This window comes from Entelurus aequoreus, linkage group LG03, assembly GCF_033978785.1.
Source record: "Entelurus aequoreus isolate RoL-2023_Sb linkage group LG03, RoL_Eaeq_v1.1, whole genome shotgun sequence".
NCBI classification, from domain to species: domain Eukaryota; kingdom Metazoa; phylum Chordata; class Actinopteri; order Syngnathiformes; family Syngnathidae; genus Entelurus; species Entelurus aequoreus.
In genome coordinates, this window is record NC_084733.1 from 55,428,709 (window position 1) to 55,453,880 (window position 25,172).

General features: G+C 44.5%; 1 protein-coding gene across 1 annotated transcript in view; it reads left to right on the forward strand.

Annotated features, from left to right (window-relative positions):
* LOC133646639 (protein unc-79 homolog) overlaps positions 1-25,172 on the forward strand; it is a 116,881-nt gene that overhangs the window by 66,838 nt on the left and 24,871 nt on the right. Inside the window, exons 21-35 of the mRNA XM_062042220.1 lie at positions 2,598-2,677; positions 2,755-2,903; positions 4,098-4,255; positions 5,205-5,386; positions 5,990-6,191; positions 6,268-6,450; positions 8,963-9,031; positions 9,500-9,801; positions 10,054-10,236; positions 10,407-10,569; positions 11,464-11,613; positions 11,700-12,947; positions 22,506-22,607; positions 23,166-23,282; positions 23,361-23,463. Coding sequence (XP_061898204.1) covers positions 2,598-2,677; positions 2,755-2,903; positions 4,098-4,255; positions 5,205-5,386; positions 5,990-6,191; positions 6,268-6,450; positions 8,963-9,031; positions 9,500-9,801; positions 10,054-10,236; positions 10,407-10,569; positions 11,464-11,613; positions 11,700-12,947; positions 22,506-22,607; positions 23,166-23,282; positions 23,361-23,463 — 3,391 coding nt within the window. The remainder of the gene's footprint in view (positions 1-2,597; positions 2,678-2,754; positions 2,904-4,097; positions 4,256-5,204; positions 5,387-5,989; positions 6,192-6,267; positions 6,451-8,962; positions 9,032-9,499; positions 9,802-10,053; positions 10,237-10,406; positions 10,570-11,463; positions 11,614-11,699; positions 12,948-22,505; positions 22,608-23,165; positions 23,283-23,360; positions 23,464-25,172) is intronic.

A 25,172-nucleotide genomic window follows, 5' to 3' on the forward strand; every position in this document is an offset into this window, starting at 1 on the left:
TGCGGACTAAAATAACATCACATGCAACTAAATAAACAATAACTGATGTCTGAAGTCTCTGTGCTCCTGAAGTGGTGACAGGTGTGTCCATGGACCACATTCTGCTTTGCTTTTTGATGGAATATTTAGTGTGTGAATGCTGACAGGCAAGCATCTGCAATTATGCAATTGTCCCTCCTGAAAACTTTGTTCAGCTATTTTGCTGCTTGTTTGAATAGAAGCAGTCAAAATCTAAATGTGACGCATGAGCTCATTTCCTTCTGCTTAAACACTTGAAGGTTGTTTAGAAAAGTTCAGTAATGAAATTATGAACAGAAAAAACAAATGTCATCCACGATGTTGATCACAGCCTCTAGGGGGCATCTTTTCAAATGCATATGCATTTGGCATTGCAATGTTAGCAACCTCTTTCAAGGAGCTCGCCAATCAGAGGAAGGCACGAGGCCTCTGATCTTACTGGCAAACATAAAAAAACAAGATATCTTCCCATTGCCGCTTTACTCCTGTTTTGATGCACAGTTCTTACATCGGAAAAATCACTTTTGTATGATATTAAAAAAACAACAAAAAAATAACAGTACTGAGCAGCGGTTGCTCAAGCTATCATTAATGGACCTGCTAATCTTGTAATATCAGGTATTCATTCAAAAGATCTTGTGGAATCTTGTGCTAGACCTTTCACTAGGTTTAAAACGTTTTACTAACCTCATGATATGGCAATTCTACATTATATAGAACAGAAGTACAATATTTTATAAACATATATTTTACATTAGTCTGAAAAGTTGGAAATCTTGGGTAGGACCCCTTAAAACTGAAACTTTGATGGCGATATCTGCAGTGGAAACGGAGTGCTGCATGCAGGTAGATATTTTTGAAAAGCAGTTATGTTTGTTTTGTTTATTATTATTAGTAGTATTAGTCATTAATTTATTTTTGAACAAAATTAATTTGTATTTCTTTCTTTTTCTCATATGTTGCACTATTTACCTATGATATATTCCTATTCCTATGAAGTCTATGTATATTTGTCTCTTTAAAAATTCCAATAAAAATTGAGTTGTTTAAGAGGTTATGTTGTGTAACTGCACATTTTGTAAGCACAATACTGTGTACGCTCATGTTTGCTTATAACTATTTCTTAATGTGTAAAACTGTACTCAATAACTGTAAGAGGCACATGATAGGGTTTAGACACAGAGTATCAGGGAAGGGGTCTCGGTTGGTAGAGCGGCCGTGCCAGCAACTTGAGGGTTCCAGGTTTGATTCCCGCTTCCGCCATCCTAGTCAAAGTCGTTGCGTCCTTGGGCAAGACACTTTACCCACCTGCTCCCAGTGCCACCCACACTGGTTTAAATGCAACTTAAAGATAGTGGGTTTCACTAGCACTTTGAGTCACTGAGAAAGTGCTATATAAATATAATTCACAATTCACAGTATTTCTATATGTGTTAACATTATTTGCAGTTTATTGCCATTCTTGGAGGATTACCCCCAATAATAGCGGGATCTACTGTATCCAAAGATCACCATGATTATTAGAGCTGCAAATCTTTGGGTGTTCCACGATTTGATTCAATATCGATTTTTGGGGTCACGATTCGATTCAAATTAGATTTTTTTTCGATTCAACGCGATTCTCGATTCAAAAACGATATTTTCCCGATTCAAAACGATTCTCTATTCATTCAATACATAGGATTTCAGCAGGATCTACCCCAGTCTGCTGACATGCAAGCAGAGTAGTAGATTTTTGTAAAAAGCTTTTATAATTGTAAAGGACAATGTTTTATCAACTGATTGCAATAATGTAAATTTGTTTTAACTATTAAATGAACCAAAAATATGACTTATTTTATCTTTGTGAAAATATTGGACACAGTGTGTTGTCAAGCTTATGAGATGCAATGCAAGTGTAAGCCACTGTGACACTATTGTTCTTTTTTTTTGTTTTTTTATAAATGTCTAATGATAATGTCAATGAGGGATTTTTAATAACTGCTATGTTGAAATTGTTACTAATATTGATACAGTTTTTGATAATATTAATTTTTGTTTCACTACTTTTGGTTTGTTCTGTGTCGTGTTTGTGTCTCTTCTCAATTGCTCTGTTTATTGCAGTTCTGAGTGTTGCTGGGTCGGGTTTGGTTTTGGAATTGGATTGCATTGTTATGGTATTGCTGTGTATTGTTTTTGCTGGATTGATTAATTTAAAAAAATAAAATTTAAATTTAAATTAAAATAATAATCTAAAAAAAAAAAATTCGATTTTTAAAAAATGAGAATCGATTCTGAATCGCACAACGTGAGACTCGCGATTCGAATTCGAATCGATTTTTTCCCACACCCCTAATGATTATGCTGTAATATTTTGGCTGAAGATGACCACATTTCTCAGCTCTGACATGCCGTTTCTGAGGAAATGTACATTTGTAATGTTTTATATGCAACTGGTTAACGTCTCTGGAATCAGGCAATTTGTTGACGTTTTCGCTCAAGAAGAAATGGCAACTTTCGATACAGCAGTGTCCTTCTCTAAAATTCTAGGCTACAGATGATCAACATGTCTCAAATATTGATTGTCTTGTTCCTTCCAGCTATGAAAAATAACTCAGACAAGAGGTTCTCCTACCAGCAGCTTCCTGTGTCTTTGAAACTCGTATACACCGTCCTGCAGGTATAACGTGAACATGGAATCATCTTGAGGCTATGGTGGTTTGTGCTGTGGCTTACTTCTGTTGTTTTTTTATTCAGGAAATGTCCAAGTTTGAAGAGCCTGACATCTTGTTCAACATGTTGAACTGCCTGAGGATCCTGTGTCTGCATGGGGAGTGTTTGTACCTCGCCCGTAAGGATCACCCCCAGTTTCTGGCTTACATCCAGGAGAAGATGCTCATCCCAAGGTGCATACTGATTTCCCTATTTCTGCACCACATTGGAAATACAAATAGAATACGTTGAGAATACATAGTTACCTTCCGATGTTGCATTATAAGTGAATTTTTAGTGTCAGTCATGCCCAAATTAACACTTGAGTCACTCACACTGTACACAGAACATGAAGGAATTACAGCAATAAAAAACACTAAATACATGAAATAGTAAAGTGAGATCAGTTTTTTACTTTTGTCGCTATGGCTTACAGTATTTGGAGGAAAAAGCAAAAGAGGCGTGTTGGATTCCAGTCTTGCAGCTAAAAGAGTAACACTTTTTCATTGCACTAACAGGAACCACTATACGCTCTTTATCCTTCTCAATCAGGGTTATTCAACTAAATGATTTTAATATCATATTTTCAAACATAAGGACCGGGAGGCTGAATATCTCCCTTCACTACTATTCTTATTTTTACAACCAGCATCCTGTGCATCCTCTGTTTTTGGTCTATGTCTTTAATCAGTTCAAATGAAAATAGCCCTTTTTTGCAAAATACTATTGTCCGCTGTAGTGTATGACTGGACGCTGACCTTTAGCAGGTTAAAACGTAGATGCAATCGTCTGCCACTTTGTTTCCGCTAGTCCAAGTTCCTCTACACAACAGCAGCACACTAGTGTTTTTAGGAATTTGCTGCAAAAATGTTTGTCTACCCAGTTTGGAGCTGAACTTGGGGGATGGTATGGTGTCATTCCCGTGCCAAATTAGGCCCCCAGGTTGCCGGTTGATTAGTTCTGCTCTGGATCTCTATTCTTATTGATGGCTTTGAGAAGTGAGACCAAATGTTTGGGAAATATTAGTGGGCGTTTCTCCTCCCTGAGCTTTTTATTGTGTTTTATTCCATTTTCACTTTCATGGTGATGGCTTTCCTTTTCTTTGGCGCACTGCCACCAGAAGGGCCTACATCACATTCGAGAGGTACATTGAAGTGCAAACAGTTAACTAACAAGCAATGGTATCCTTCCTCAGTGCAACTGCGCATTAGCGCACACACTTCTTCCGCTGCACACGAGAAACAGACTGTCTTGTGTTTACAGATCAAAATCGCGTTTTTAATTAAGCGCGTCCATGAAGATTCCTAACTCGTAATGTCATTTAAAAAGCCCCACCTGTAAATAATCAAAAGGGCTAGTTTAGAAAACAGTATATTTTTGTGTTTCAGTCTGTGGTCGATGTTGAAGTCGGAGTTTTGTCAGCTGGCCTCACTAGCAGTGCCACAGCTCCTCCACGCCCTCTCTCTGTCCCATGGAGCAGACATCTTCTGGAACCTCATCAATACACACTTCAACAGCAAAGACTGGAAAATACGATTTGAAGCAGGTGAATTCAGATTCCGCTCATTTGTTTTATTACTGGTAGCCTCATGATGATAACTAAAGCATAACCAGATAATTAGAAATACATCTGATCATGTTGAAGTTGAATTTGAATTTAACACCCATACAAACTACAATATTGCTATTAAAACTGAGCATTATCTTTGTAAAGTAAGATACAGCTCTTGTCTGATTATATACACAATGTAGTCATCTTGGCTCTAAGTTTGTGTTTGTGATTCATTTTGTACAATGTTTTCAGCTGTTTGTGTAAATCAGTAGAAGACCCCCTTCCACCTTATATAACATACATCCTACACTACTGCCCACATCTCCTCCCTTGTTGTCATGGTAACGGTGCAGCTCGGCAAATAGGAATTGATGGATTGATAGGAGATCCTTTTTTTAACCACCTTCTGATTGGCTGTCAAAAGACCTTGGGACATTCACAAACATGTCAATTGATTGATAGGCTAAAACAGACCTTATCCTTGTAGCCATGGAAACAAATAGTGTCGTGTGGTCAGGCTACTCAGTAGCCGCTACTGGGTCTATGGTACTTCAGTCCTACATGAAAAAACAAGTATAAACATATGAGGACATACATTTTCTTTTATGAAAAAGAAAAAAACAAACAAAAAAACAAGTTTAGGATTGGAAATGTCTTTACTGGGAGATGTGACCAACAGGCCATGCAAATGTTTGAGCTCCTACTGACACTCAGTGGTCATTGTTATGTACTGCAACAATTACAGCAACGTCCCTAAACACTTGTATACTAAAATCAAAGTGGACTATTGGTAATGAATGTTGCTTTTTCATTAAAATGCTTCACATTTTGGTGACGTGGTTTATATAGTATCGTCCATATTAGCAGTACATTGTGAATATTTGCAACTGTCAGTATTTTTCTTTGTTAGATTTATGTCCATGACAACATTGTGATCTCACAGTGGAGAAGGTGGCAGTGCTATGTCGCTTCCTGGACATCGGTGCCGTAACTAAAAACCACCTTCTGAAGTACTCCCTGGCACATGCCTTCTGCTGTTTCCTGGCTTCGGTGGAGGACGTCAATCCAGCTGTGGCCACCCGGGCTAGACTGTTGCTGGACACCATCAAGAGGCCTGCCCTGCAGGTGACCACCTCACACAGCCATTCAAACCTCGCATGTGCAACATGCAGTGCAATTCTTCACAATGACCTTCACAAAATGAATACATAATGGCAGAGTGGCTCTGGTGGTAGAACAGCCTTGTCAGCAAAATGAATAGTTCCAGATTCACATCCAGCTTCCGCCATCCTATTAATGGTTGTTGTGTCTTTGGGCAAGACACTTCGCCCACCTTGCTGCCGGTTCAACTCACACTGGGGAATCAATGTTTGGTGGTGGTCGGAGAGGCCGTAGGCGCAAATTGGCAGCCATGCTTCCGTCACTCTACCCCAGGGCAGCTGTGACGGAACTACTAAATGTAGCTTACCACCGTGGAAGTGGAGTGAATGAATGATGGGTTCTCAGTTCTCTGTGAAGCGCTTTGAGTGTCTAAAAATGCTATATAAATCTAATCCATTATTATTATAAACCCATGCTTATATTATCTGACAGTATCAAAAAATGAGCATTATTATCTTTGTAAATGTAGATCTTTGTTGATACAACTGTTGCGTTAGGATTCAGTGGCTTATGCAGTTATTTGTCCCTAATGTGTTGATTTTACTTACGCTTTTGTATCCTTTCCAGGGTTTGTGCCTCTGCCTGGATTTCCAGTTTGACACTGTAGTGAGGGATCGTCCTGTCATCCTCAGCAAACTCCTGCTGCTTCACTTCCTGAAGAAAGACGTACCTGCACTCAGCTGGGAGTTTTTTGTTAACCGCTTTGAAACATTATCACTGGAGGCTCAGCTGCACTTGGACTGCAATAAGGACTTCCCTTTCCCTACTAGTAAGTATACTGTATCTTTAACGCGGCCACCTAACGTCACCTGTGACAGGAACAATAATAAACTTTCATTTGACAGCCATCACAGCAGTGCGAACCAACGTGGCCAACCTCAGCGACGCAGCAATGTGGAAAATACGACGGGCACGCTTTGCCAGGAACTGCCAGAGGAGCGTGCGGTCGCTTCGTGACAGCGTGAAGGGCGGCCCGGCAGAATCAAAACGGGCCTTCTCACTCCCTGAGTCGCTGAGCAACCGTCTCTGTGAGTAGTGTGGATCAGCACAAAAATGTACATTGTGTCTTCAGTCTGTGGTAGGGATGGGAATTGATAAGATTTTTTCGGTTCTGATTCCACTTTCGATTCTGCTTCACGATTCAGTTCCTTTACCGAAAAAAAGGGGGAAAAAAGGGTGGATTAGCATCAATTTTATTTAGTTTAGAGATAACATGACCTTAGCAAGCCTACAGTGAGGTCTCAAGAGGCACCTACGTAGTAAGTAATCAAAAATTACTTTTTTGTAAATAAAAAATAAGAAATTAATATTTTTCTGTATAATTTAATCATGGGGGCGTGGTTGGGGAACGTGGTTAAGAGGGGAACATATTTAAGCTAGAATTCACCAACTCAAGTATTTCATATATATATATATATATATATATATATATATATATATATATATATATATATATATATATATATATATATATATATATATATATATATATATATATATATATATATATATATATTTATTTATATGTATGAAATACTTGACTTTCAGTGAATTCCAGCTATATATATATATATATTTATTTTATTATACATATAAATAAAAGAAATACTTGAATTTCAGTGTTCTGGAGGCTATCCAGTAGATGGCAGTATTGTCCTGTTTAAGAGTGTCACAACATTGCTATTTACGGCAGACAAACTGCTTTACGGTAGACTAAACGTGACTGCTGTTGTGTGTTGTTACCGCGCTGGGAGGACGTTAATGAAACTGCCTAACAATAAACCCACATAAGAAACCAAGAACTCGCCCTCGATCATTCTACAGTTATGACGTCATTGGGCAGGCAAGCTGTTTATATTGTGGGAAAGTGGACGTGAGAACAGGCTGTCCCCACTCAGGTCCGCATTGAGCTGGAGGGGGCGTGGCCTCCAGCTCCGGCTGAATACCGGGAGTTTGTCGAGAGAAAATTTCTGCCGCGAGGTTATCGGGAGAGGCGCTGAATACCGGGAGTCTCCCGGCAAAAACGGGAGGGTTGGCAAGTATGCCTTAAAGCCAATCCAGAACTATATGCAGTATATATCACAGTCTACTTTTCTTTTTTGGTTTGTCTTGGGGCGGCGTGGCTCAGATGGTAGAGCGGCCATGCTACACTGAACACAAATATAAACACAACACTTTTGTATTTGCTCCCATTTTTCATGAGTGGAACTCAAAGATCTAAAAAATATATTTTATACACAAAATACCTTTTCCTCTCAAATATTGTTCACAAATCTGTGTTAGTGAGCATTTTTTCTTTGCCAAGATAATCCATCCCACCTCACAGGTGTGGCATATCAAGGTGCTGATTAAGCAGCATGATTATTGCACAGTTGTGCTTTAGGCTGCCCACAGTAAAAAGCCACACTGAAATGTGCAGTTTTATTACACAGCACAATGCCACAGATGTCGCAAGTTTTGAGGGAATGTGCAGTTAACATGCAGACTGCAGGAATGTCCAGCCACTGACACATTCCTGGGACCAGACACCCGGACAGCTGCTGTAACAACGGGTTTGCATAACCAAATAATTTCTAAACAAATTGTGAGAAACTGTCTCAGGGAAGCTCTCTTGCATGCTAATCGTCCTCATTGGGGTCTTGACCTGACTGCAGTTGGTCGTCGTAACCGACTTGAGTGGGGGAAATGCTCACATTTGATGGCGTCTGGCACGATGGAGAAGTGTTCTCTTCACAGATGAATTACGGTTTTCACCGTTCACGTCTGTGGCGTCGTGTGGGAGAGCGGTTTGCTGATGTCAACGTTGTGAATCGAATGTCCCTTGGTGGTGATGGGGTTATGGTATGGGCAGGTGTATGTTATGGACAACGAACGCAAGTGAATTTTATTGATGGCATTTTGAATGCACAGAGATACCGTGACGAGATCCTGAGGCCCATTGTTGTGCCATTCACCCGAGACCGTCACCTCATGTTGCAGCATGGCAATACATAGCCCCATGTTGCAAGGATCTGTACACATTTCCTGGAAGCTGAAAACCTCCCAGTTCTTGCATGGTCAGCATACTCACCGGACATGTCACCCATTGAGCATGTTTGGGATGCTGTGGATCGGCATATGCGACAGCGTGTTCCAGTTTCTTCCAATATCCAGCAACTTGGCACAGCCATTAAAGAGTGGACCAACATTCCACAGGCCACAATCAACAACCTAATCAACTCTATGTGAAGGAGATGTGTTGCACTGTGTGAGGCAGATGGTGGTCATACCAGATACTGACTGCTTTTCTGACACGGCTCCCATAGGTTGCATTGTAAGCAAACTTATGATTGCATTTATTTGATATTCAGAATGCAAAAACATAAAGTAAATGAATAACATCTATCGTCATGTTTTTCATAATGATAGTGCACAATGGGCAAAATTCCCAAAAAAGTGCAGTTTCCCCTTAAGCAACCTCCACCACCACACTCCTTATGTTCCCAGTCGTATACCTCCCACTCTACATTCTAAATTTTGCTTTTCTAATTTGATTTGTAGCTCTAAGGCTTACCAGGCAGGAACACTCTGCCCCAACACTTGGAGATATGATAGAAAAAGTCCTACCAGGTAAATAAACATTCAATATGAATCATTATTCATGCATGCCATGCACCTTATAGTGGATAATAAGGTTCATGCAATATTTAAAAAGGTTTTCTGCAGGCTTTGCTGATTTTACCACACATGTTGGGTATGCATTATACCTGGTCTAAAAAAAAAGGTGCAGGATGATACCATCTCTTGTGCTATCCAGGCTTGTGCAAAATTTGAAATGTTGATTTAATTAATTTGAAGAATTTGAATTGAATTAGCTCCACCGCACAGGATGTTGAATTGGAATTCCAGGAAGATACATTTCTTATAGTCAAGTAACAAGAACAATACATACATCATGTATGAATTGCATGGAATTTAATTTCTACTTCTTTCAAATTGAATTGCAATTCTACGTTTGTAAATGCAAATTCATGGAATTGGAAAAGCTACTTTTCCTGGTGTTTTCACACCTCCTAATATTTCACCCTGATGCTACAGGCTCGCTTGCAGCCCAGACACCATGTTCTGAAGATGACAGCATCATCAGGGACCTTCTTCCCGAGGACGCCGGCATAGACCACCAAACTGTCCACCAGCTCATCATGGTGCTCATGAAATTCATGGCCAAAGACAAGAGCAGTGCTGAAGCAGACATTGGCAGCGCCAAGGCCTTCAACACGGTGAAGCGTCACCTGTATGTGCTGCTAGGTTACGACCAACAGGAGGGCTGCTTTATGATTGCGCCTCAAAAGATGCGCACCTCCACGTGCTTTAACGCCTTCATTGCTGGCATTGCACAGGTGACTGGTACTTTACATTAAAAAACAACAACACCTTTTTAATAGACTTAGGGTGTAGTATTACTGTGCTTTGTGCAGGCTTGTAAAAAATTCCCAAATTGGAATTTTGAATAAATTAATTTGAAGAATTATAATTTGAAAATAAGAAAAAAGTGGAATTGAATTTTTTGCATATCAGATACATTTTTAATTTCTTCAATTCTGAATTTTGCACATTCCTGCTGTGCTGGCCAATACTTGTGTTTCTCTCAGGTCATGGACTATAACATCGGTTTAGGGAAGCAGCTGCTCCCCCTGGTGGTCCAGGTCTTAAAGTACTGCACTTGTCCTCAGCTGAGACACTATTTCCAGCAGCCACCTCGATGCTCTCTTTGGGCGCTGAGTCCACACATCAGGCAGATGTGGCTCAAAGCCCTGCTGGTCATCCTCTACAAGGTACTATTTGGAGTTTGCACGGAAATATATTTTGTACTGAGCACATGGTAAATCACCCAAATTACCAGCATATTTATAACAATCAGACACATAGCAGGCTGAACTTTGATTGCAGCACTAGTTTGGTTGAGCCCCTGCACCAAATGAAATGTCATGTTTATGTGCCTCAGTACCCTTACAGAGAAATGGACGGAAGTAAAGTTGTACTCCACCTGATCCACATTACCATCAACACCCTGAATGCCCAGTATCACAGCTGTCGTCCACACGCCACGGCCGGTCCTCTCTACAGCGACAACTCCAACATGAGCCGCTACAGTGAAAAGGAAAAAGGTGGACATGTTCAGCTTGAGCATTATTTGGCAAAATGTCTAAAAAATTAAATGGCGTCTTATATATTTTTCATGAAATCATAAGATTTAGAGCGTGCCGACAACCCTCAAGCTCAAGCATTTGTCACTTGAAAAATCTATGCGTGAACAGCTACATTTAGAATGTTAATATAGCTAAAAGGAGGCAAAGCTCCATCCAATTTTTTTTTTAAATATTGTAGTACAAAAAATAATAACCTGATCTGATGAAGTAATATTTCAATACAACAAACTATAACCAGGTCTGATGATATGACATTACAGTACAAAAAATAACCTAATTTGATGAGGTAATATTGCAATACAACAGATCATAACCTTATCTTTAGTAGCATTGCAATACGACAAATTATAAGCTGATCTGATGAGAAAATATTGCAATACAATAGGGATGTAACGGTTTTGTAGATACTGTGGTATTTTGGTTTCAAATCATTCACGTCATGCCGTGACGCGTGACAGGATCAAACAAAACTTGGTGTGTAGTTTTTTTCTGTGGCGTTGGCTAGGTCAAAAAATAAACTACATCTCCCAGAATCCTCTGCGCAGCGCGGGACTGGCAAGGTGTAAGCAAAAAGTAAAATGTGTTTGTTGTAGATGATGAGACTTTGTTTTCGGACATTTCATTAAAATCTGTCCATATAAAATGATGGGGCGGGTCAGATCTGGCCCCCTTGGCTTTGAGTTTGTCACTCGTGATCTACATGAATGCTAGCATGTCTTCATGAGACCAACCCATAGGGGGCGCCACAAATGTAATTTGCAGTCACGTGATAGGGTGGAATGAGACTGAGATGTCCTTTTTAAACACTATACTCATAATAGGGCAACAATTTCCCTCCCACCTATATTTCAGAGGAGGACAGCGTGTTTGATGAGTCCGATGTTCATGACACACCCACGGGTGCCGCTAACAAGGAGTCACAGACCTTCTTTGCCCGTCTGAAGAGGATTGGTGGCAGCAAGTCTGTGAAGTACCAGCCTGTAGAGCTCAATGCAAAGAAAAGTAAGAGCATCAACAGTTTAGCTTACATTCACGTAAAATATTTTGGTTTCTCTATGGTTTTTTTTTTGTACTCTTTCCTGCTTCAGGTGAAATTGAGCTGTCGGAATATCGGGAAGCCAGCGCCCTCCAGGACAGCATCCTGCACTGTGTTCGAGAGGAGAGCACCAGGAAGAAGCGCCTGCAGGCCATGAACAAGCAGAAGTCTCTCGACATTTCCAACACTGACTCCATCCTCTTTAATTTGGACGAACATCGACGCAAATCCTGCATCGACCGCTGCGACTTGCAGGCACCCCCCGTGGTCTTGCCCCCATCCGCCGCCACTCACAGCAGACGACACGGCAAAGGATCTTCCAATGGCTCCTCGGTTCGAGTGGAAGGTGGCAATGCTGTGGACCGACGGGGCTCTCGAGGCGGACAGTCTGACAGCTCCAAGCCTGTTATACCAGAGGTCCGCCTCAGCTGCATGGAGACCTTTGAGGACAGGCTGGATCAGGATTCTGCTGGGGAGTCCGCTGCAGGGAAGGAGGACACAGACCTCATTGACCTCTCCTCCGACTGCACCTCCATTCCGGAAAAACACTCGCTGCTCTCCATGTCTGACACCGACTCTTTAGTCTTTGAATCCTTACCTCCGCTTCGGATTGTTGAGAGTGATGAGGACTTTGACCTCAACACCTTGATAGGCACAAAGTTCAGTGGAAGTCCAAAAGTTGTGGCCTCCCCCGCAAGTAGCAACACCTTGCGGCTGTCCCCCGTGGTGCAGGTGAGTGTTGAGGACTGCTCCAGTCACAAAAAGATTCCAGACCTTCTGACAGGAGAACAAGGCTCTGAGGAGTTGCTTTTCGAGAAGAAGTTGACGCCCTCCAGCTCCTTGGAGCTGCCTGAGCGACTGGAAAACATCTGCCATGAGAGCCCCATCATGACCCTGAAGCAGAAGAGAGACTTGCTGAGGAAGACCCCACATGTGCCTGACACCTCACTGGACGACAACTACGGGATGTCTGAGGAGGCGAAGGGCTCCAGTCCCTCCGGCAGGACAATCTTCTTAGACATCCCGGAAGACAACTTCGAACCTCTATCCTCACCCGAGAAAAGCAATGACGAGGAAGAGTACGGTGATGACGAGGAAGACGATGACATGGGCGATGAAGCGGACAGCGACCCGAAACATCACGATGGCGATGAAAACGACGAGGCAGAGTTTAAGATCCAGATCGTTCCTCGACAGCGGAAACAAAGGAAAATAGCTGTGAGCGCCATCCAGAGGGAGTACCTGGACATCTCATTCAACACGTTTGATAAACTTGGCAGCGAGCAGATCACAGACCCAGGTGAGTCTGACAGAAATATCATGCTAGTACAGTATTCTGCTTGAAAGTTGTAGAATACAAAACACATCATTTACATAAACAATGTTTCCCACAAGTCTAAACAAACATCCATCCATCCATTTTCTACTGCTTGTCCCTAATGGGGTCACGGGGGGTGCTGTAGCCTATCTCAGCTGCAGTCGGGTGGAAGCGGGGTACACCCTGGACAAGTCGCCACCTCATCACAGGGCCAACACAGATAGACAGACAACATTCACCCTCACATTCATTGGCATAATCTGCAAATTTAAGCAACATTTAGGTTTAGATTCAACATTTAGCGCTCACATTTAGATTTAATATTTATATTTAACATTTAGGCTTAGATTTAGATTTAGATTTAACATTTAGGTTTGGTTTTAACATTTAGGTTTAGATTTAAAATGTAGCCCTCACCTTTAGATTAAAATTTAATATTTAGATTTAGATTCAACCTTAAGGTTTAGAGTCAACATTTAGGTGTAGATTCAACATTTAGCACTCACATTTATATTTATATTTAACATTTAGGTTTAGATTCATCCTTAAGATTTATATTTAACATTTCGATTTATATGTAAGATTTAAATTTAACATTTCGATTCAGCATTAAGATTTAAATTTAACATTTAGATAATTAAATTTAATTATAGTCAACATTTAATTTAACCCTTGTGTAGTGTTTATATTGTTGTTACTCAGCCAGTGTTTGTACGTCTGATGGACCCTTTGCATTTTGTGGCTTTTAATGCCTCACAATCAAACACTTTTATGTTAAAATACTGACTTATCCCAAAAACATCGGTAATGAGGCTGGTAAAGGAATACATTGTCTCCAGACTTCCCCCCACATTCGACCCATACCAGTTTGCTTATCGCCCTAACCGCTCCACAGAGGACGCCATCTCCTCTGCACTCCACCTGAGCTTAGAACATCTGGAAGGAAAGGACAAACATGTGCGGATGTTGTTTCTGGACTTCAACTCGGCATTCAACACCATCATCCCGCAGCACTTGGTGAGCAAACTGGCCACCCTTGGATTCAGTACCCCCCTATGCAACTGGCTGCTTGACTTCCTCACAGACTGACAACAGTCTGTGAGAGTGGGCAAGAACACCTCCAGTGCCATCTCCCCTAGCACCGGCTCCCCCCAGGGCTGCGTCCTGAGTCCGCTGCTGTTCACGTTGATGACCCATGGCTGCTGCGCCAGGTCCACTACTAACCACATTGTGAAGTATGCGGACGACACGACAGTAGTGGGCCTCATCCGTGACAACAACGACATGGACTACAGGGAGGAGGTGAAACATCTGGTTGACTGGTGCAGAACCAACAACCTGGTCCTGAACGTCGACAAGAACAAGGAGATCATTGTCGACTTCAGGAAGCACCAGTCCAGCCACGCTCCACTCTTCATCAACGGCACAGCGGTGGAGATGGTAAGCAGCACCAAGTTCCTGGGGGTGCAGATAACTGACAATATAACCTGGTCCCTACACACCGGAGCTCTTGTAAAAAGAGCTCAGCAGCGCATGCACTTTTTGCGTGGGATGAAAAGAGCACAGCTCCCTCCCCCCATTCTCACCACGTTCTACAGAGGCACTATAGAGAGCCTACTGACCAATTGCATCTCTGTCTGGACTGGAGCCTGCAACGCCTCAGACTGGAAGTCTCTCCAGAGAGTGGTGAGGACGGCGGAAAAGATCATCAGGACTCCTCTTCCTCCTATCCAGGAGATCGCAAAAAGCCGCTGCCTGACCAGGGCTCAGAAAATCTGCAAAGACTCCTCCCACCCCCACCAAGGACTGTTTTCACTGCTGGACTCTAGAAAGAGGTTCCACAGCCTCCGAAGCAGAACCTCCAGGTTCTGTAACAGCTTCTTCCTTCAGGCCGTAAGACTCTTGAACGCATCATAATAATCCCCTCAATTCCCCCACAAACGGATGAACTCGCTGGAATATAAAGACAATATAACATACATCCATAAACATAGATGCATATGCAAAAGTGCAATATATTTATCTTTACAGTAATCTATTTATTTATATCTGCAACTTATTGCTTTTTTATCCTGCACTGCCAACCAGCTAATGCAACGACATTTCATTCTTATCTGTACTGTAAAGTTAAAATTTGAACGACAATAAAAAGTAAGTCTAAGTCTAAGTCTAAGAACCACAAACACTGGCTGAGTAACAACAATATGAACATTGCATGGAAATTTCTCCGCCAGTTTCTGCATCCCACAGGGATTCTTCTTTTGTGTTTCTGCACCTGCGCTTCCCACACAAGGTTGCAACATTGTTTGTCAACACTGTCTGCTCTCATTTTGTCGCACATTTGACCCTCTGATGTTCTGTGCCGTCTAGGCCTGCTGTGTATGTGTGTGTGTGTGTGGCGGGCGTGTGGTACACAGAACATCAATTTCCACACTTCTATTAGCCGGACATCTTATATGTAATAGAAATGTGTTGGTGGGGGGGGGGGGTGGGGGGGTGGGGGGGGGGGGTGGGTGTGTGTGTGTATGGTGTGTGTTCATTAAATATGTATTCTGATATATGTTCTTCACAGAAAATGAGCCAAAGCCAGTGAGTCTTAGTTTGAAAAAATTAATTAATTGTATCATTTTTCTTTTAATAAAAATCAAAAACGGGTCCCACAGACCCGAACACCACACAAGGATTAAACTTAAATGTGATGAATATGTTATGAAAATTTGCTAAATGTGAGAAAAGTGAGTTAAATCTGAGAAATACTGTATATCCTGTGACGTTTTACTGGGAGAAGTAGACGACAGAAACAATGACTTCGTTTAGCTGTCAGCGTGTTTATTGACAGCTGGATATGTGAGTGAGATGTGTAATTAAACCAAAGAGATGTAGTGTGACTAAATGTGAGACTTATCTGAGCGTGGTTGTTAGAGGATGTTGAGGGTGCGTGTTGATCCAGGTGGAAGTCCAAATAAGGGCAAGGCAGGCTCGAGTGTTGGAGGACAGGCGGGTAGTCGAGGGCAGGAGCGCGGCGTCGTTGTCAGTGGGCAGGCGTGAGGTCGAAAATCCAGGAAGGCAAGGTCCAAGGTGACAAGGCACACAGCTTGACAAGGAAGGATGACGGGGAGCTGGAGAAGACAACACAAGCGACAATGAGCACGGCGGGGAGGAAGCACAGGGAGAGAAAATGCACAAATGGGTGAGCGAGGAACGTGTGGGCTTACTGTACAGGGTACGAGAAGCTACGTTCTGGCGTCGGATCTCAGGTTGCATTGGCTCTTGAAGGCAGATCGCTCATCACTGGCAGGTGTGTGGATTACGGATTGGTTGCAGGCGCGAGGAGGTGCACCAGCAGCAGAGAGAGTGCGTCTGTGGGCGTGGCCCGTGGCGCGCCCGTCAGGACGCAGAGCAGGAAGAGCAGCAGCAGGAGTCCCCTTATGCGAGACTCCCGGCGAGCTTCGGGGTGCCTCAGGGTGAGCTCTGTGAAAGTCTTCGATCAGGGAGGGGTCGGCGATGTAAGATGCCGGTACCCAAGACCTATCCTCAGGACCATAACCCTCCCAGTCCACAAGGTATACCCATCCCCTCCCCTGTCGCCGGACCCTGAGAATCTCTTTGACCGTCCAGACTTTGTCCCCATCCTCGAGGACCCTAGGAGGAGGAGGAGCAGGGGGGGCAGGGAACTGCTAACTACTGGTTTGATTTGGGAGACATGAAAGACAGGGTGGGATCTCATGGAATGTGGAAGATCCAAATGTACTGCAGCAGGGTTGATCTTGGATTTTACCGTATACGGTCCAACAAAACGTGGTGCCAGTTTCTGGGAGAAGATCGGGAGGTGGAGGTCCTTGGCCCGAAGCAGCACGTGCTGTCCGGGCTGGTAGTCGGGAGCCGGAATGCTCCGCCGGTTGGCGTTGCGACACATCCTTTCAGATGCCTTCAGTAGGGCAGCGCGGGCGGACCTCCACACTCTACGACATCGTCTCAGGTGGGCCCGGGTGGAAGGAACTGCCACCTCGATCTCCTGGGAAGGAAACAAGGGTGGTTGAAACCCCAGCCAGCACTCAAACGGGGACATACCAGTAGCTGCGCAGGTCATGGAGTTAAAAGAGTATTCCACCCATGGAATAAATTTGCTCCAGGAGTTGGGCTGTTGCGCAGCCATACAGCGCAGCATGGTCTCCACCCCCTGGTTTGCCCTCTCTGCTTGACCATTGCTTTGGGGGTGGTAGCCGGAAGTCAGACTAACCGTGGCCCCAACTCCCTTGCAGAAGGCCTGCCAGATCCGAGAAATGAATTGGGGGCCACGATCAGAGACAATGTCGGAGGGAATCCCGTGGATTCTGATCACATGCTGTACCAGCAGGTCCGTCGTCTCAGCAGAGGATGGTAGTTTGGGCAATGGAATAAAATGTGCTGCCTTAGAGAACCTGTCAATGATGGTGAGGATTGTGGTGTTACCTCTAGAGGGGGGGAGACCCGTGATGAAATCAACAGCAATGTGGGACCAAGGCCGACTGGGGATGGGAAGTGGGTGTAAGAGGCCGGCAGGAGGCCTGTGGTCTGCCTTGTTCCGGGCGCAGACGCTGCAGGCGGCGACAAACTCACGGGTATCCACCTCCATGGAAGGCCACCAAAAACGGCGTTGAATAAAACCTAGAGACCTATGGACTCCGGGATGACAGGTAAACACACTTGAGTGAGCCCAGTCAATTACCTTGGCCCTTAAAAGTTCAGGAACGAACAGTCTATTAGGGGGTCCATTTCCGGGACCAGGGTCGGAACGTAGGGCCGTCTTGACCAAGCCCTCGATCTCCCAAGTTACCATCCCGATGATGCGGTTAGGGGGAAGGATGGTCTCAAGAGTGGATTTAATGGTGGGTTCCTCTGAGAAGATCCGGGAAAGAGCGTCCGCCTTGCCGTTACGTGAACCTGGTCTGTAGGTTAGGGTGTAGTTAAAGCGACAGAAAAATTGTGCCCAGCGAGCTTGCCTGTCATTCAGTCTTTTAGCGGATCGGATGTGGATGAGGTTCCGATGGTCGGTCAGGACCAGAAACGGATGCTTGGCCCCCTCCAGCCAGTGTCTCCATTTGACCAGTGCATCGTGGACTGCAAACAGTTCTTGGTTCCCTGCATCGTAGTTCCTCTCGGCTGGAGAGAGGCATCTAGGAAAAAATGCACACGGGTGCAACACATTATTCCCACTGGAACGTTGGGACAACACTGCCCCAATCCCAGAGTCAGAAGCGTCCACTTCAACCGTGAACGGCATGTCCGGGTCAGGGTGTACGAGAACAGGGGCGGAACTGAAGCTCCTCTTGAGGCTCTGGAACGCCACGTCTGCCTCTTTGTTCCAAACAAAAGCAGTAAGTGTAGATGTAAGTGCGTGGAGAGGTGCAGCTACCTTACTGAAGTTGAGTATGAATCGACGGTAAAATCCAGCAAATCCAGGGAACCTCCTTAGTTCAGTACGAGTGGTGGGTTGGGGCCACTCCACCACTGCCTTGATCATCTTGGGGTCGGCTCGGATGTTACCCCTTTCGATGATGTGGCCCAGGAAGTTTACAGAAGAAGAATGGAACTCACATTTCTCTGCCTTGATGAACAAGCGGTTCTCGAGGAGGCGCTGTAGAACCAGGCGGACGTGCTGCTGATGTTCCTGCCTGTTGTGAGAGAAGATCAGAATATCGTCCAGATAAACAACCACACATTTCTCGAGCATGTCTCTTAAAACGTCATTGACCAGAGCTTGGAAGACGGCTGGGGCATTGGTCAGACCGAAGGGCATGACCCGATACTCGAAATGGCCTAGGTGTGTGTTGAAGGCTGTCTTCCACTCATCCCCCTTCCTAATCCGGACAAGATGGTAAGCATTGCGGAGGTCAAGCTTGGTGAAGACTGTTGCAGGAGCAAGAGGTTCGAAGGAGGAGCTCATGAGTGGAAGAGGATACCTGTTCTTGACTGTGATGGCGTTGAGTCTTCGGTAATCGATGCAAAGGCGGAGGGAGCCATCCTTCTTGCCGACAAAGAAAAATCCAGCGGCTACCGGTGATTTGGAGGGAGTGATGATCCCTGAAGCGAGTGAGTCCATGATATAGTCAGACATGGCCTTCTTCTCGGGTATTGACAGGTTGTACAGGCGGCTAGAAGGGAGTACTGCGTTGGGTACGAGATCGATGGCGCAGTCGTACGGTCTGTGCGGGGGTAGGGATAGTGCCCGGGCCTTACTGAATACGGCTGCAAGGTCATGGTAGACAACGGGGACCCCAGACAGGTCGGATGGGGATGACTCACGTTTGGGGTTCTCCGAGACGGGGGCTGCTACTTTGAGGCAGTTAGCATGGCATGCCGTGCTCCAGGCCAAGATTCTCCCTGAAATCCAGGAAATATGGGGGTCGTGCTGGCGAAGCCATGAGCGGCCGAGGACAAGGGGAGCTACGGGGGCGTTGAGGATCAAAAAGCTGATTTGTTCCGTGTGGTTGCCTGACAGGGTTAGTGTGACCAGTGCTGTACGGTGGGTGATAGGTCCAAAGGGATGTCCATCCAAGGCCTGAGCTGGTAAGGACTTCTCCAGGGGAAGAAGTTCAATCCCGGCTTGACAGGCAAAATCATGGTCCAGGAAGCTCTCATCTGCACCCGAGTCCAAATATGCTCCCACCCTCAGACTCTTTGACTCCCAAGATAAAGTAGCAGGGAAGAGGCTGCCAGGGTCACTGCGACCCTGGGGAAAGGTGGTATGGCTCACTAGTACTCCCCTTACTAGTGAGCCTGATCTTTTGGTTGTGTGGGGCAGGTCTGGATCATGTGACCCGCACAACCACAGTAGAGGCAGAGGCCCTGCCGGAACCTCCTCTCCCGTTCCTCAGTGGCAAGTCGTGTCCTGCCCAACTGCATGGGTTCCACCCCACTGGAAGGTACAGGAAAAAACCCAGACTGGTCCACCAAGGGGGCGCCTTCAGCCCCATATCTGGGAGCAGTAGGGGAGTAGGAAGCGGTCCGATTCTCCCACGCCGGCCGTCTGGTCCTCTCGCGGGCTGCGAGTCTTCGTTCCGCTGCCCGTTCCTTTAGCCTCTGGTCCATGAGCAGGGCCAACTGGATGAGGTCATGGTAGGTGGCCGGGCGGTCTCGCAACAATCCGTCCTTGATTTCGTCGGAGAGGCCCCGACGGTAGGCGCTCATCAAGGCCTTATTATCCCACCCACTGTCAGCGGCCAGGATGCGGAACTCGAGGGTGTAGTCTGCAACAGACCGAGAACCTCGCTGGAGGGAGTGAAGACGTGAGGCGGCGTCTCCTCCATCCGCGGGGTGATCAAAAACTGCCTGGAATTCAGAGCGAAACGTGGCAAAATTTGTGCTGAGGCCAATGTTGTGGTCAACTGCTGCCGTGGCCCACTGGAGGGCCCTTCCAGTCAATAATGAAAACATAAAGGCTATTTTGGCCCCGTCAGAAGTGTAACGAGAGGGCTGGTGACGAAAAACCATGTCACACTGGACCAAGAAGCCACGGCAAAGTTCAAAATCCCCTTCGAATGCTCTGGGGCTAGCGATCTTCGGCTCGCAGGAAGTAGGGGGCAGTATGGGGACTGCAGCGGCAGAGGCGACTTGCTCGGTTGCCGGCGGAGCGGAAGAGCCTGGGGAAATTAATTCTAGTCGAGCTAAAATGTCAGCAAAAGCAGCATCCAGCTTGTTTTCAAGTACACAAAAGCGCTCTTGGTGCTGCTGGAGTGCCGTGTGCACACCTGTGATGTTGGGTGCAGGGGAGGCTCTGGAGGTGAGCGGGGTACGCGTCATGTTTTTGCCGTCTGGTTCTGACATGGCCAGAACGTACTGTGACGTTTTACTGGGAGAAGTAGACGACAGAAACAATGACTTCGTTTAGCTGTCAGCGTGTTTATTGCCAGCTGGATATGTGAGTGAGATGTGTAATTAAACCAAAGAGATGTAGTGTGACTAAATGTGAGACTTATCTGAGCGTGGTTGTTAGAGGATGTTGAGGGTGCGTGTTGATCCAGGTGGAAGTCCAAATAAGGGCAAGGCAGGCTCGAGTGTTGGAGGACAGGTGGGTAGTCGAGGGCAGGAGCGCGGCGTCGTTGTCAGTGGGCAGGCGTGAGGTCGAAAATCCAGGAAGGCAAGGGGGAATCCACGGGAAGGTCCAAGGTGACAAGGCACACAGCTTGACAAGGAAGGATGACGGGGAGCTGGAGAAGACACAACACAAGTGACAATGAGCACGGCGGGGAGGAAGCACAGGGAGAGAAAATGCACAAATGGGTGAGCGAGGAACGTGTGGGCTTACTGTACAGGGTACGACAAGCTACGTTCTGGCGTCGGATCTCAGGTTGCGTTGGCTCTTGAAGGCAGATCGCTCATCACGGGCAGGTGTGTGGATTACGGATTGGTTGCAGGCGCGAGGAGGTGCGCCAGCAGCCGGGAGAGTGCGTCTGTGGGCGTGGCCCGTGGCGCGCCCGTCAGGACGCACAGCAGGAAGAGCAGCAGCAGGAGTGTGATCCATAACATATCCGCTAGAAAAGTATGACTGAGCTTTTACATTCGGCACCCCATATCCTCTTGCCTAAACGTCACACTGAGTTGCAGGACCGGAAGACAATCAGCCTGCAACAAGCTTGCTAGCTAGCTAACTTGTTGTCACCTATGTTTGCTCTCTGGGCCACGACAGCTGTCCACTTTGCTGCTAATCATATTTGGATGATTACAATCTTAACATTGTTAGTTCCCAACCAATTGTAGTTCTAGAATATTTTCTATCAGCCAGCTAGAAGGTATATTTTTGACCTGACGAATTGTAAACAGAGGTGACAACACTGGGAGTATATTACCCGAATGGGGCATGGCTACAGGATAGAGTTGCCAAATGGGAAAATATATTTGAGTTCTTTGCATGCATGTTATAGAATTTTACATTACATTTTCAATGATAATAATGTTAGTAATTTATTCACAAATTGTTCCCTGAATTTTCCTCTTTTTTCCATAAAGTGTCTTCACGTCCCTGTAAATTAAGCATTTTGAAGCACAAAAATGGCTAAATGAACAACAAAAAATAAAGATACTACAGTTGTATTAACCACCACATGAGAACAAACCAATCAGAGCATGCTATTCAGTATTGTGACCACTGATTGGCCCACCCTTTGGCAGCATTAAAAGAGTGTAAAGCTGACTAAAGGGTGTTATCTCACCTATAGGGGGCTATCATACATTCTGTATTGGTGAAAATGTAATTAAAAGGTAGTAAACAGTTTGTTTTATGCTGTATCTATTAAAAATATATCCGGTTTATAATTAATGACTTCTGCTTCGCGGAAATTCATTTTTCCCGTGTATCCAGAAACAATTAACAGCGATAAACAGGAGACTACTTTATAGGAAACACTGGATTTAAAAAATCATGCATTATTACTGTAATTTTGTGTCGTCAGCTGGGACAGGCTTCAGCACGCAACCCCGAACAAAAGAAGCTAAATTACATGAACTGTGCTCCATTTGTTGGATTTAGTGAGGCTGACTGACCAATGCATCACCTTGCAGATAACAAAGCTCTGTCTACTTTGGAAAAGCCACGGGAATCTGCCTCGGCTCCGACCCTTGAAGCCGCAATGCCCGAAACAAGCCACCGCTCTTCAGTTTCCGGTAGGAATCTGACACATCACTTACCTTACTCAGTTGCTGATTTCTTCCATCCATCCATCCATTTTCTACCACTTATCCCTTCTGGGATTGCGGGGGGTCGCTGGAGCCTATCTCAGCTGCAGTCGGGCGGTAGGCAGGGTACTCCCTGGACAAGTCACAACCTCATTGCAGGGCCAGCACAGATAGACGGACAACATTCACACTCACATTCACACACTAGGGACCATTTAGTGTTGCCAATCAACCTATGCCCAGGTGCATGTTTTTGGAGGTGGGAGGAAGCCGGAGTACCCACGCAGTCATGGGTAGAACATGCAAACTCCACACAGAAAGATCCCGAGCGCAGGATCGAACCCAGGACATTCGTATTGTGGGACAGATGCTGATTTCTTTCAAAACAAAAATAGCTAGTGGCGTATTTTTTATACTGACCATCTGTTTCACTCTGTATCCTTGAAACTTCCTTTTTTTCTGTGACCTCACACATTATCTTCCTACATGGCTCCTCAAACAGGAATACCAATATCTTTAAGTTTTTGTCCCTGTGTGACCTTACAGCTCAGTACCGTCAAGTGAAGCGAGGCTCCCTGGGGGCGCTGACCATGAGCCAGCTGATGAAGAGGCAGCTGGAGCATCAATCCAGCGCACCGCATAACATCAGCACCTGGGATACAGGTTAGTCAGTCAGTCATTCTTTGCTGAAACAACAAAAATGGAATTTACCTCAATGAATGGTCTTTCCCTGTAATGTAGGTCCAACAAAGACTAGTCTGCTCTCTGCACCGAGCACAGTCAGCATGTTTGTTCCTGCACCGGAGGAGTTCATTGATGAGCAGCCGACCTTGATGTCTGACAGGTGAAGGAAATCAGTTGAATTCTATTGCGCCAAATTACAACAAAAATTATCTTAAAGAGGACCTATGATTTGAATCTACATTTAAACACTCCTTGTGGTCTAGATCAGAGGTTCTCAAACTTTTTTTGACCAAGTACCACCATAACGACCAACATTTAAATACAGTAGCGTAGTAGACCTGAACATTCATTAAAATGGATATTTCAATAACATTTATGGCCAGTGTAACATTACACACGGAGTGAACACTGTTTGAATATTTAATTAAGTGATTCTTTAGCATAACACTGGAGGGAGCACCCGTACCAAATGGTACCCATACGACAGTTTGAGAATACCTGGTCCAGATAATATGTATTGGATATGCTTTAGTTAAAATGTTTAATATATGTAGCTCCACAGTCAATTTTCTAACCCGTTTTTTGACTCTGTCTGCGATATTTTTGATTCTAGAAGCTAGAAGTTCCCAGATTGCAAGTTAAACCATACCCTCTCCAAAAGTATCATCATTAATCTTTTGAAAATGTACACTCTTTGAATATATATCTTGAAGTCATCACCGCTATTTTTTTTTCCGGATACTGTTGAAATAAACTTCATAAACATTATATAGATTCACCCTGTCACAACATTAGGTACACCTGCACACTAACCGATCAATTCAGAGAGTGCATGAAAGAACTGCTTTTACCAGCATTTATGTCATGGCCTGACTCTGCTCTCCCTAGCTGAGAGTTTTAACTAAATGTCTAAATAAGTACGTCCACCTTGCTCTGATGTCACGATGTAGCCAGATTGCAAAACCTCACGAACACATGAATCCTATAATTTGACACTTGGGCATTGTTTAACACGAATATCCAACATTGTAACAACATTAGAAAGTCAGAAAAGACTAAATTCATCATAGGTCCCCTTTGGGATACTACTCACATGGGGCTTGCAAATACACATTAAAAGACACCAATCAGCGACTTTGTAAGCATTAAATAACTCAGAAGGAAGAAAGAGAGACAAATTGGTATTTGAGAGTAATTGTGGCCATAATGCATCATCATTGTGGTACCATTAGCAGTTGTGGTTTGGTACTCTGAAGTGGACCACAAATTACTAAAAATACTTGATACACACTTTGATGTGGTTGCTGTGGCATTCACATTGGTATGTTTTCCATGGGAACAAAGGCTGCGCAGTACGTAGTATGGAAAATATGTGTAAAGTAAAGGCGAGATTGGTGGCACATTTTTGACACAACTCAAATATTCCAAACCAAAATGCTGTCTGCTGAGTTGAATACATATTTTATTGTTATATTACGCTATGTTAACCATCTTAGGTCTCTCAAAAACCTTCTAAGATATACTTTTAACAAGTGCCGTTGTCACAAACACAGAGGAAGAGAGCACAGCAAAGAGACAGCAATTTTAACTCATTTTCTCATTTTGCATGCTTTTTGCTGCCATTTTGACACTGGCTCATGACTTTGGTCTATGTAGCACATGCTCACGTGTGAGCTCAAGTAAATTGTCTCCTCACAGACCCACTTGACCAAAAGAACCACGTTAGCATAGCAAACACATCATACTTTGTTTTAACCCATTGGTTCTCAAACTTTCTTTACAAGTACCAAGTATATTCCAAGTATATGTAATATTTTTTGCCAATATAACATTACACACAGGTTGAACAGTAACAGTAATCAAGTGATT